This window comes from Astyanax mexicanus, chromosome 20 (genome assembly GCF_023375975.1).
Source record: "Astyanax mexicanus isolate ESR-SI-001 chromosome 20, AstMex3_surface, whole genome shotgun sequence".
Classification (NCBI taxonomy): domain Eukaryota; kingdom Metazoa; phylum Chordata; class Actinopteri; order Characiformes; family Acestrorhamphidae; genus Astyanax; species Astyanax mexicanus.
In genome coordinates, this window is record NC_064427.1 from 7489050 (window position 1) to 7503117 (window position 14068).

General features: G+C 40.8%; 1 protein-coding gene across 2 annotated transcripts in view; it reads left to right on the plus strand.

Moving 5' to 3' along the window:
• Nucleotides 1-14068, plus strand: part of LOC103036746 (CXADR-like membrane protein) — a 108143-nt gene that overhangs the window by 77310 nt on the left and 16765 nt on the right. Inside the window, exon 2 of one of the 2 annotated variants that reach the window (XM_022681021.2) lies at nucleotides 10542-10696. In XM_022681021.2, coding sequence (XP_022536742.1) covers nucleotides 10542-10696 — 155 coding nt within the window. Of the gene's footprint in view, nucleotides 1-10538; nucleotides 10697-14068 lie in introns of both variants that reach the window. The other variant, XM_022681020.2, reaches the window with a different exon arrangement.

Sequence of the window (14068 nt, forward strand, 5' to 3'; positions counted from 1 at the left end):
CAGGAAAACTGAGCTGGATTCTCTTTTAGAGGCTGTACATGTGACGTAAGTATGTAAAGACGTGTGACATGGCCAGACATTTTAGAAGGTATATATTGGGCTTAGCAGGGATGGTGGTTCCAGCATACTGGTACCATTAAACCCAATATTTTGTCCCTTCACTCAAAAATACTTCTGCTTTCAGTTTGGACTGGTGCTGTATTTGTGGCCACAAATTCAAGTTTAAGTAATAGTTGAGTAATGTTTGGAAATATTAAGTCTTACGCAAAACAGAGTTTAGGGTCTTTGGTTGGTCTTTGGTTGGTCTTGAGCTTGACTTCAGAGCTCCATAGCGGAAAGTTACCAATGACAGCATTGTGTCTGGTGACTTTGGAAGAATCATTTTGAACTGGGTAAACGGATTCATCTGATTCCAGGTTATGTTCAGTCGGTGAGAAAGAGAGCATGCTCAGTCAGAAACTTCACTCCTTTGTTTCTTTGGTTTTACTATACGTTCAGGAAAACTGAGCCGGATCCTCTTTCAGAGGCTGTACATGTGATGTAAGTACATAAAGACGTGTGACGTGGCCAGAATGTTTTAGAATGAATATATTAGGCTTAGCAGGGATGGTGGATCCAGCACACTGGTACCATTAAATCCAATATTTCGTCCCTTCTACACTCAAAAATACTTGTGCTTTTAGTTTAGACTAGTGCTGTATATGTGGCCACAAATTCAAGTTCAAGTAACTCAAAATAGTTGAGTCATGTTTGGAAATATCAAGTCTTTGGGTCTTTGTTTGGTCATTGGTTGGTCTTAAACTTGACTTCAGAGCTCTATGGCAGAATGGTACCGCTGACAGCAGTGTGTCTGGTGACTTTGGACAGTTTGAAGGGTACGGACTTGATTGGTCCCACTGGCTCCTCTATATTAAGACGGCGCTGGTCTGCAGGGAGGAGAATTTACTAGAGCACAACTCCCCCTAGGGCTTCTTCATACAAACCAGCTCCACTACCAGCTCACAGCCAAGCCACTCACTTCCTAATGTTAATGAGCTCACACACACACACACATGCATACACACACACACTCTTCACACAGTGCACTCTGGGCCGGTTCACAATGAATGGGGCCAAAAAAAATCCAGGCTGCAGTTGATCACTGTCTTCTGGGAGGGGAGGGGGGAGAGAAAGAGAGAGAAAGAGAAATAGATAATGATAAAGATATAGAGAGCAGTGTGTAAAGAAAGAAGATGAAGGAATAGAAAAAAGAGTGAGAGAGAAAGAGAGATTACATGACTGCAGGGAGAGCAAGCGAGAGAGAGAGAGACAGAGAGAGGAATAAAAGGATATTAGAGGAGAAGAATGGAGGAATGGATGAAAAATGGAGAAAGGGCTCAAGGGATGGGATCGAGAGCGAAAAAGAGAAAAGAGGAGGGAATTTAGGGACAAAAAGTGGGAGGGAAAAAAGAGAGAGAGGGATATAGACAGAAGAATGGCGAGAGAGAGATAGAAAGAGAGAATGTGGTATAGTGTGAGAGCTAGGGATGAAAGGATAAATGAAGAATAATAAGAAGAAGAAGTGTAAAGACAGAGAGAGAGAGAGAGAGCAATAGAGGAGCTAAAGCAGAGAGAGAGAAAGGAAATTAGAATGCAAAGACAAAGGTATGTAGGGATATAAGGAATAGGATAGAGGGATAGGAAAAGATGGGGTAAAGATGGTAGGAATGAAAAGGGAAGGATGAAAAAGAAGGAAGTGAGAGAGAGAGCCTAAAGTGACAGAGATGGCGATATATAAAAGATTAAAGGAGTTGAATAAAAGAGAGAGTGAGGGATAAAGGAAAGTAAATAAAAAGAAAGACACTGTGGGAAATAAAGGAATTAAGAGAGAGCAAGCAGAGGGAGAGAGGGAGAGAGAAAGATAATATCAAAGGAACTGAGAGAAAGAGAAAGTAGAATGAAAGAGAAGGAAGTCCAAAGCAATTAAGAAAGAGAGTGTGAGATGGAGAGATATAGGAGATTAATGGAACTGAGTAAGAGAGACAGAGTGAGGGATGAAAGAATTGAAAGAAAAAGAGAAACACAGGTATATTGTGGGTTATAAAGGAATTAAGAGAGAGAGAGAGAGAAACCAAGAAAGAAGGGTGTAAAGGAATTGACAAATAAAGAGAAAGAGAGCGATAGAGGATTAAAGCCATTGATAGTGAAGGTGAAGAGCGAGAGAGAGAGAGAGAGAGATACAGATAGAAGAGTAAGGAATTGAAAGAGGGGGCAGAGAGTGAATAAGATTGTTGCAATAGAGAGAATGAGAAAGAGAGAAACAGAAAACACAGAGAGAGAGAGAGAGAGAGATTTTTTTTGATTTTAAAACAGACACTTTTATTCAACTAAGCATACAAACAGAGCAAGTTCAATTAGGGAAAATCCCTTCTAATGAAAAAACACTATACATATTCAACTCCAGGGGCTGGCGAGAATCAACTCCCCCTCCTCCACCCTGCAGAGAATGCCCTCAAGGCACCACTCTAATTCAAACACTTCAACATTGTTCATGGCTCTGTAGAACCCAAACTCAAAAACGATCCTAGACTTCACCAAAGCCATAAACAAAGGTAAAGCCTCTTGACCTGACCTGTGTTCAATTTTATTCCTTCTGGAAGTATAAATTGCCAGTTTTGCTTCACCAACTATAAAATTCAGCAATTGCCATTTTAGACGTTGCTTTTGATTGTAACCAGCACCAAAGATAAACACACAAGAAGTGAAACACACCCCAAATTTCAGAAATAGAAATCTCAGTGTGGTAAAGAGGGAGCCGAGCCTCGAGCATTCTAAAAAACAGTGAAAGATAGTCTCTCTGAGCCCACAAAACACACACGTATCACGTACTTCTGGATTAATGATGGAAACAAAAGCATTAACAGCTAAAACTCCATGTAATATTCTCCATTGGAGATCACCAGATCTTTTTTTGAGTGGTGGCTTATACAGTACTCTCCAGACAGGCCGCCTGTCCATCTCCACCCCCAGCTTGTCCCTCCACACTGTGTCAGGCCGACCATTCAACACTGCCTTATTAAAAACCTTTACACAACATCTGTATAAAATCTTGCCAGACACAGTGTGAAGGTCCAAGTCTTGGAGGCCAGAAAGCTCCAACAATGGACCTGATGTACTGTCCATAACTGGTGTAAGAGCAGTCTTAGGGAAAGGATCTACTATGTTAGGCATGACAGTCCCATTTCCATAATCACGTAGTAAGGAAAGTTCTTCTAGGGAGAGTCTGTCCTTCCATGCATCCACAATCATCCTGGTGTGACGAATGGATCTATGCCCTAGCACAGATGCCACAGCCTGGACATCAGCCAAGTCCGGTCCAGCAAAATCCACCAAGTCCTGCAGTTTTACCATCCTCGAAGCACAGAGCATCCGACTGAGACCCATGGCACCGTCACCCGAAACATCTAGACGAGCTCCTCTAATCAAGGGCTCCTCAAGCAGCCAATGGAGCGAGTCATTCTCCAGTCTTTGAATCTTAAAATGTCCCCACACTTTAAAAAGTCCACGATAGAAAATAGGTAATCCATTTAAACGCAACTGTTTATAATCCATAAGAAAAAGAGCCATGTCCAGACCCAGTCCATCAACAGTGCGTAGAATGGTGTTTGCCACCTCTTTCCACACTAAGTCCACAGAACTCGTCAGAAACTTCTGAATAAATTGCAGACGAAAAGCAGCAAGTCTGCTTGCAAGATGCACTAGACCTTGTCCCCCTTCCTCCCTGGGTAGGAAGAGCACACCTTGTGGGACCCAGTGCAGACGGTCCCAAAAAAAGTCCACTAAAATCGCTTGCAGCCGAGATAGCAGGCCTATAGGAGGGTCCATACATGAGAGTCTATGCCACAGCACTGATGCAACCAGGTTATTAATAACAAGTACTCTCCCCCTGAAAGACATCTGTCCATGTATCCATTTCCATCTCGCTAAACGGCCTTTCATGTTTTCACACACTCCATCCCAATTTTTCTGCTGTGTGGCTTCATCCCCAAGAAAAACCCCAAGGTACCTTATTCCCCCTCTTTTCCAAGACATTTCAGGTGGCAGCCGAGGCAACCCTCCAGCCCACTGCCCCACTGCTAAAGCCTCGCTCTTACCCCAATTCACCTTAGCTGATGATAAAACCCCAAAATCATTAACAACAGAAATTAAACTATCAATATCAGCCTGCCCCTTCACCATAAATATTGCATCATCCGCATAAGATGATAAACGGTGATGAATAGGATGCTCATGTCCCAACTTGATGCCCTCAATCTTAAAGCGAAGCTTATTTAGCAGTGGCTCAATGGCAATGGAATAGAGCATACCAGACAATCCACAGCCCTGCCTTATGCCCCGAAGAGCCTTGAATGGAGCGCTCAGCCCGCCATTAATTTTCAGCACACTTTCAATGTCCTGGTACAGTACTTTAATCATTTTAATAAAATATGGCCCAAAACCAAAAGTCTCCAGAGTGTGCCATAGATATTAGATATTAGAGAGAGAGAGAGAGAGAGAGAGAGAGAGAGAAGATTAAAGGTACTGAGTTAGAGAGAGAGTAGGGGGTAAAGAAATTGAAAGAAAGAGAGAAAGAGATAGAGGAATAAAGTAATTGATATTGAGAATGAAGAGCGAAAGAGAGAGATACAGATTGAAGAGTAAGGAGTTGAAAAAGTAAGGGTGACTAAAAGAGAGGATAAGATGCTGCAATAGAGAGATTGAGAAAGAGAGAAACAGAAAACACAGAGATAGAGAGAAAGAGCCTAAGTGAGAGAGATGGAGAGAGATAGAAGATCAAAGGTATTGAGTTGGAGAGAGAGTAAGAGGCAAAGAAATTGAAAGAAAGAGAGCAAGAGAGAGAGATAGATAAAGGAATAAAGGAATTGATAGTGAGAATGAAGAGCGAAAGAACGAAATACAGATAGAAGAGTAAGGAATTGAAAGAGTAAGGGTGATGTTGGAACAGAGAGATTGGAAAAGAGAGAAACAGAAAACAGAGAGAGAGAGAGAAATCCTAAGTAAGGGAGATGGAGAGATATAGAAGATTAAGAAGTTAAGAGAGAGAGGGGGGAGTAAAGGAATTGAAAGAACAAGAGAAACAGAAAGAGACAGAGCGGGAAATAAAGAATTTAAGAGAGAGGTAGAGAGAGAGAGAAAGAACAAGAAAGACGGATGTAAAGAAAATAAAGAAAAGAGAGAAACAGAAAACAGAGAGAGAGAGAAAGAGACAAAGATTGAGACAGAGTGTGAAATAAAGGATTTACGAGAGAGAGAGAGAGAGAGAGAGAGAGAGAGAGAGAGAGAGAGAGAGAGAGACAGAAAGAACAAGAAATATGAATGTAAAGAATTAAGAGATAAAGAGAGAAATATAAATATAGAAAAAAGAGAAAATGAAAGAGAGATGTGGATTAAAGTAACTGATAGAGAGATTGAAGTGCGAATGAGAGAGAGATACAGATAGAAGAGTAAGGTATAGAAAGAGTAAGAGTGACAAAGAGTGGATAAGATGCTGCAATAGAGAATAGAGAGAAACAGAAAACAGAGAGAGAGAGAGAGAGAGAGAGAGAAAGAAAGAGACAAAGATTGAGACAGAGTGTGAAATAAAGGATTTACGAGAGAGAGAGAGAGAGAGAGAGAGAGAGAGAGAGAGAGTGAGAGACAGACAGAAAGAACAAGAAAGATGAATGTAAAGAATTAAGAGATAAAGAGAGAAATATAAATATAGAACAAAGAGAAAATGAAAGAGAATGTGGATCAAAGTAACTGATAGAGAGATTGAAGTGCGAATGAGAGAGAGACACAGATAGAAGAGTAGGGAATAGAGTGATTAGGGTGACTGAGAGAGTGAGTAAAATTAAGAAAAGATTAAGAAAAAAAGAAACAGAAAAGAAAGAGATTTATCATCATATCAAAACTTTATCATCATCATCATCATCATCATCATCATCATCATCATCATCATCATCATCACTGTCCTCGTCTTTGATTCAGGTGGGGATATTTAGCCTCACTGCTGTCTCAATTCTCACAAACAATTTTTAACCTTAAAAACAAGTCACAAATTAAAAACTCGGATCAGGCCGTTCTACGCTAAATCCTCCCTAACTTTTCCTCATCCGATACGCTTTGTCTAATCTTCACTCGGAGGCAGCGAACTTCCGCAGCTCCGTGTCTGTTATGTGTGTCAGGAGCGGATGTGCGTGGAATCTTCGCTGCGGGGAGATGAAGATGCGGATAGATCCGATCTTATCTGTAGCCTTTGAAGAATGACTCCTCACTCTAATTATTTCTAATGTGTCCTATATCACCAGTACCCCCTGCAGACTCCACCTGGATCGGCTTGATCTCATTTCAGATTAGCCAGCCTATATTTAACACTTTTACAGGCTAGATAAGCACTTAATATGCGTTTGATATCCAGGCGACGGGGAATTTTCAGCGGCACTTTGAGTGAATGTTTACTGTCTTTGGAAATCTGTGGAAGACTTCAGTTATCCTTCACTCTTTAGCAGCAGTAGTACAGTAATAAGGTTGCTAATTGCTAAGGGTGTACTAATTCTCGTTCTAAAAATCAGCAATTACACATACTTTTAAATCAGTTTTTTATTTCATTTTATTTTATTTATTTCAATTTTTCCCTAATTTTTCTTTCAATTTCAAATACATGCCTTCTCCGACACATGTGAAGTCAGCCACCGCCTCTTTTTTTTCCTGAGTATCGAGCATCACAGCTCGTTTGTTGGAAAGCGCAGCGACTCGGTTTTTGATACATCAGCTCACAGATGCATTATGATGATAAACATCACCCTAGGAGTGATGAGGGGAAAGAGCGTCATCTACCCACACAGGGAGAGAGCAAGGCCAATTGTGCTCTCTCGTGTCTTTGGCAGCTGATGGCAAGCTGTATGATCAGGATTCGAATCAGCGATCTCCCAATCATAGTGGCAGTAGTTTAAAGCTGTTTTAAAGGGACTCTAGGGGTCACTATCCAAATTCCAAATTCAACAATCCAGCAGAACCAAGACAGAGCTGTAAATTGACCAATTCCAATTCAGTGTTTTATCTTTATTTTAAAATGTTCTGCATTGTAGATTAATATTTAAGTCATCCAAACTATGAAGAAAAACATTTTTTAGATTCTTCAAAGTAGCACCTATTGCTTTAGTTAACAGCTGTGCCTTGTCAAGAGAATTTGGGCTCACAAACTTTTGCAAAGCTTTTGGATGGAAACGTGACTAGGTAGTGTATGCAAATGCTAAGCAGAGCAAACAGGGACCCGTGCTAGGTTAAAAGCTAACACTATCTGAGGCTGATTGTTTTTGCCATTTCTTCTGTCCATTTTTTGTTCACTTAATAACAGACTGAACTTCCATAGCTAAACCAAACCAAAGCTAAACACACATCAGTGCTATATTACCGTATTTTACAGAGTACAAGGTGCACTGTATTATAAGGCGCATTTTAAGCGACAATAATAAGGAACAAGGGAATCGCCATGGGAGAAGCACCCAAGTAGCAATGCTTAGCGCTAGTAAATGCCGCCTGATAGCGCTACACTGAGAAATGCTAAGTGTTCCATTAACCCAGTCAGCTAGCGCTATCAGCTAGCGATACGTCCCACGTAGCTTGTTTTAACATGGTAAAGACACAGGCTACAGTCTGATATACTCACCTCTGAATGACAAAAGAGCCAGCGCTTAGTATGTTTTACAGCTAATGCTAACACTGTTCCAGCCTTAGTGCTGGAGAAACTTTACTGAAACTTCTTTTATATCACTGTACTTCAGCGGAGTGGCTCTACTGCTTCTCATAACCTGATTGGTACAATTCATACATTAGATTATTCACCAGATTACAAGGTACACTGTCGATTTTTGAGAAAATTAATGTATTTTAAGCGCATCTTATAGTACGTAAATTACGGTACACACCTGGGGAAGCTTTAGAATGCTTAAGTTAGTCTGGAAAACAGTCAAATACTCTATTTTTGATATCTTTCGCCAAGCTTCTGTGGTTAAAGCTTCCATAATAACATGAACCCAACAATTTGCCGAGAATAAAACACCACACTTTTATACTGCACTCACAAACCACAAGTCCCAGTCAGTGGTTTAGTCAGACCATGGTCTTTTCACATGGTCTTTAAGACATAAAAGACCATCCAACCACCCACCCACATGAACACTAACCACTAACACAGATCCATTATTTCACCACAGACGCAAATTTCACCTGCTTGTCACTTTACAGCTCCAGAACGCCACTCGCATTAATGTAATTAGGCCCTGATTGAGTAATCATTAGCAATTACCACAGTCTCTTCACGCCAGATCGCTCTAATTACATATAGCCATTGGGGCGTAGGGGTATATCAAGGCTGTGGAGGTGAAGCTTGGGTGGAGGTAATCACTCGGAGCCGAAATAGTCCCGTCTTGTGACACTGGGTCACCTAAATCAGAAACGTGGGTTATACTCATGGTACCTATTGAGGTTTAGAGCGGTCACGGTACAAGGGATTAATGTCTATGGTGCATGACCATAAATAATCAGCCTGCATGATGGACTGGGTTGCCAATAAATGTCAACATGGAGTCGGATGTATGGCAGTGTGGGCGTAGTCAGAACCACGCTTAGCAAAGACTGAAATGTAGTACCTTTCCCATAGACAGATAAACCACTTACATATTATCTCAGTTTAAAGCCTTTAGAAACAAGTCTTACAGAATTTACACTGTGTTACATTAGTGTCTCTATGATACTTGGGGACCTTAGTACACAGGTTTAAATAGCAAAGGCACTTGTAAATATATCTGGGAATTAGGTATGTTCAGGTAAATTTCTGGTGTATTGCTATCTTGGCACTGGAAAACACAGATATGCCACTGACTAAAAGCAACCTAGAGAGATTACTACTGCCGAAGCGCCCTCTACTGAACAGGGAAATGTAGAGAATGACTGATTTTTCATCACCAACATTCATACACACATTTTAAACTCCAAATATAACAGGCGCTTTATTTTATTTTATTTTTTTACATTTTCTTCTGCATTTAATGTTCTCAAATGGAACCTAAATAATGGAAATAAAAGTCTGGAAGTAAATTATTGTTTTGTCCCAAGTGTCTACTTCAGTTTTAGCCCTGAATGGTCATTGTGCTATATGTAAAAACTAAGATATCCAGTGTGATAGCAAAGTAGAGCAAATCGCATGAAAATGGTTTAAAGGGTTAAAGAAAATGATAAATCACACGCTGATTGGTTTATTTCATGTTACATCCAAAACACACTTATTTCACACCACACAAGATGTACTTTTCCCGTAGTTACGATAGCAAAGTCACACTGACATGCCTTAAATCAATCTGCACAGTGCACGGTTGAAAGCTTGCCTAACGATTGCTTAAATAGGGACCTTGAAATGTAAGTGTTATATTCAATTTCAATTAAACTTAAAAAAATAGAATAAAAAGTCATAGTTCATCAACAGCTATATACCTATATAAGCTTTATTTAACCCTCCTGTTATGTTCATTTGTTAGGAACAGCAATGGTGTTTCCGGGTCAATTTGGTTCCTGGGAACCATTACCCCTAACAACCTTTTTTAAATGTCTCTCTACTAAGATCAACATATAAAACTCAATATTTTTACATAACATTAAAACATGGGTGGTTGCAAATATGTGAGATGAACCATTTTCATAGTATATGTTGATTACACTAATTACGGCAAGCAGAAGAAGTTTCATATTGAAAAAAATGCTTTAAACAATTTTTTCCTAGATCTTCAAACTTGAAAATGGGTCAATTTGACCCTGATCAATTTGAGGGTTAAGATTATAAACATCAAGTTTATATTAAATCAGCAGGAATACATACTACTGTACATATTTGGAACTTATTCAGAATGGACTACTTTGAATTAACGAAACCCACCCTTGAATAATCATGAAGCTATAATGGATTCGGATTCCCTGGGGCTTTAGGAGAAGGAAGCAGATTTCCATGATTTTCAGTAAAGGTGTATTTCTTAAAAGTGTATTTTTGCCTGTGTGGTACTGGAGTGATTTTTGCATTGCAAAAATAGAGCCATTTGTAAAAGCATTTTTTTTCCAGGAGTAAATGGCATTGGATTAGATTTATATAATTGTGAATGGCTGCTGTTGGGCTTGTGATCCCAGCCCGGTCCCTCAGCTGCAATCATCTGCTCCCATTTCTGGAAGATCAGAGCGTTAAAGCGGTGCTGTTCCCGGGTTCTTTGAGCTCAGGCCTGTGGTACAGTATCAGTCCTCTGCTGAGACCCAGCCGCTGCAAATCCCTCCGACGCCTCTCTCTAATGCCGCCAATCCAGCAGCACTGCCCGCCATCCGGCACTAAAACCAGCCAAAGCCCTTTAGTGTTCCTGTCCCGCTCAGACCATCGCTTTTTGTCCCTGTTCTCTGGGGCCTGACTCTGCACTAAAGCACTCAACCCTCTTTTTGTTCTCTCTCTCTCTTTCTCTCTTTCTCTCTCTCTCTCTCAGCAGTGTTGGGCGTGTTACGCGTGAGTGGGCAGACAGAGATGAAGCGAGTGGTGGGTGACAACGCCACGCTGCCATGCCACCATCAGCTCTGGCAAGCCGACACCTCACTGCTGGACATCGAGTGGCTGCTGGTCAAACCCAATGCCAAGCAGAAAGTGGTGAGAGAACTGTGTGCCCCCTTAATTTAACCGCCGTCAAAACACTGGGTACAGTTTTAGATAATCTACGACACATTTACACCATAAAATAATGAAGGTCCCAGGTGTAGAGTATATCAACTATCTAGTAATATCTGGACAAGCTACAGGGGTTGGACAATGAAACTGAAACACTTGTCATTTAAGTGTGGGAGGTTCAATGGCTGAATTAAAGCAGCTTGGTGGCCAATCTTTAATCATTAATTGTACATTGCACCAGTAAAAGCACAGAAGAGTGTGAAAGTTCAATTAGTAGGGTAAGAGCACAGTTTTGTTCAAAATATTGCAATGCACACAACATTATGGGTGACATACCAGAGTTCAAAAGAGGATTTGATCAAATTGTTGGTGCCCATCCTGCTGGCGCATCTGTGACCAAGACAACAAGTCTTTGTGATGTATCAAGAGAGCCACGTTATCCAGGGTAATGTCAGCATACCACTGAGAAGGACCAACCACATCCAACAGGATTAACTGTGGACGCTGTAAGAGGAAGCTGTCTGAAAGGGATGTTCGAGTGCTAACCCGGATAGTATCCAAAAAACATAAAACCACGGCTGCTCAAATCACGGGAGAATTCAATGTGCACCTCAACTCTCCTGTTTCCACCAGAACTGTCTGTCAGGATAATAAATTATTGTGATCTAAAACCAGGTGTTTCAGTTTCATTGTCCAACCCCTGTATATATTACATATACTAGAAGGAAGATTTTGAGACAGGGAGCCTAGGGAAGCCTAGTCTGTGACTACACAACATTTCGAATGGACTATGATCGAGATTTGAATTGATTTTATATTGAAAGGAAAATATAGTCTATGGCAAGGTCTAATCCCTGTTTGAGAAACCCAAAGGCTATGAAGTCTGCCTTAACATTCAGTGCGTTTACATTTATATTATAATGTAAATGTTTGAGTTTGTTAGTAATCCATTCAATGCATTTACATGAAATTGGGTAAACAGATAATATGACAGCTCAATTAGTTTACATGGGTCAGGCAATAATCAAATTTTTGCTTTGCAACAAGCCAACAAACTTATAGATATGACATGAGGTTTCTCTCCTACACCCTGCACAAAGCGCGTCACGATGCTCACTGCTACCTTACACCACGTGAACAGTCTATTTCTTACAGTTTCCTCTGCTGAGAAGTGCAGAAGTAAAAATACCAGAGTGTACCTGTCTCATAAAGTAAGTGGCAAGTGACAGTAATGGTTTTATTGCACGTTACTCCTCAAAACCCAACTCAAGATTAGAGTATTATTTAAATTCCAAAAGTGTTTCAAAATATTTGAAACCCTTCTTGCTTATTTCCGGTACCCAGGGTCTGTTTTCACATATGCACAGAATGAGAAATCCCAGAAGAATCCAGTATTAGTATTACATGGACTGAGGAATATGATTACTGGCCTAAAATCCAGTTCTCTTTATATCCACCTAATACCAGTCAATGATCTTATCATTAATACTTCAAAGGCTGTTTGGCTATTTTTATTTATCATTTTGAACATTTTTGGCAACAGATATGAGCTAAAACAGCTTTAAAAGGTTTAGGGCAGAGCAACATGATAGAAACTGTATCCTTAAAAACACAATGCAAATACTTTTTCAAACTGAGTACAGTAAGTTTGTTAAAAACTGTTAATTCAGTTAAACTGGTCTTATGATGTTTCTGTAATTAAATGTTTTTTTTTTTTTTTCAAATTAGATTTGTTTAAATATTCTTTGGTCAGCTCCAGTGCTGCCTTTTCAGATTCAGGTCAGTTTTAGCTGCCCTTTTCATTTTAAGACCAGTGCTGTTCCTTTCCTTGCACTACATTTCTGTTTTTTTTTTACGATGTAGGATTGGCAGGACTGCTAGGTTTTTCATTTGAATCTGGCCCGTGTCCAAGCCTTTCCCTTAGGCCCTATCTGACACACTGCAGCAGGCGGGAGAAGTCCTGCCTCCGCCTTTAGCTGAAGCGAAGCCCCTGCCGTGCTTTGCTGTGCATGGCAGAGTGTCGTTTTTTAACAGACAGTAAAAGCCACATGTCTTATTAAGCACTGGAAGCTATTATTCTCATGTTGTATGCGTAGTAAGTATGCTGGCATTAATTTTTTACACCTTGTAGGACACCTTGTAGGATGCCTTGTAGGATGCCTTGCATACTGTAGCACATTCGCCATGGGTGTCCATTCCCCTCGCAGTTAAGAGTTGTGGGTTTTGGATCCAAAAGGGCTAAAAAATCCAAAGTGCTTATCAGTGAAAAGGTCAGCATGTGCGGAATAGCTGTGCTGCAGTATTTTTGGCGCTTTGAACTGTAGGTAGAGCGTGCCAGGGACACCAAAAGTCAAACATAACCCGGCGCAGGGAACGATGATTCACCGTGGCATCAGCACTTAACACACACCCACTGCAGGCCTTCCGTGTGACTCGCACATGCCCCCTGTCTGTCCACTGGCAGCGTCACACTCACTGCCATGGCCGGTGCACACTGACATTTTTTAGACCTGTGGTTCGAACCGCGATCCTGCTGTACCCATGCCCTTTTGGTATTTGTCTAGCTGGAACACACCTGATTCAACCCATGAGGTAATTAGCAAGGTTTTTTTTCTGTGCTAGTGTAGGAATTTCACTATACTGGGGTACCTAGTTTTGGTTTTGGAGATTGACCACCTTGTAGAGTTCAAATGTAACCAACAGTACTTGGCTCAAATGCTCAGATGTCCCTGAAGACCCTCACTTTGTTAGGTAAGGGTAAAAGCTAAACTCTGTAGGGTAGTAGATCAGCAAGACTAGGATTGTGAACCAGTAGGGCTTTTCCAGGGTTACGGTTGGGAACCAGTGCTCTAGGGGACAGGGGTGGTGTGGTTGCTTTGTGCTTGCATTGCACTTTCATTCTAAACAACCAGCAGCTTACCTTATTCCACTCAGTTGAATCGATTGATCAGTCTTCAAACAACTGATCGATCATTTGCTTCTGCTTAACTGGAATAAAAAAAACAATGTGGCCAGATTTGAGCATTGGTTCCCAACCTTAGTCTTGGTGTACCCCTACTTGTACCCCTAGTACCCCTACTGATCTACCTCCCTACAGTTAGAGTTTAGCTTCTCCCCTTAGCCAACAAAGTGAGGAGGGCCTTCAGGGACATCTTGAGTATTTGAGCCGAATACTGTTGATTGATTACATAGGTGGTCAATCTCCAGGACCAGGGTACTCCAGTATAGTGTGTTTCCTACTCATATTAGCACAGGAAGACCTTGCTAATTACCTCAGGGGTTGAATTGCTTGTGGAAGAAAAATACAAAACGTCAATGGGAACGAAAAGTCTTTGGTTATATTCAATAATACTC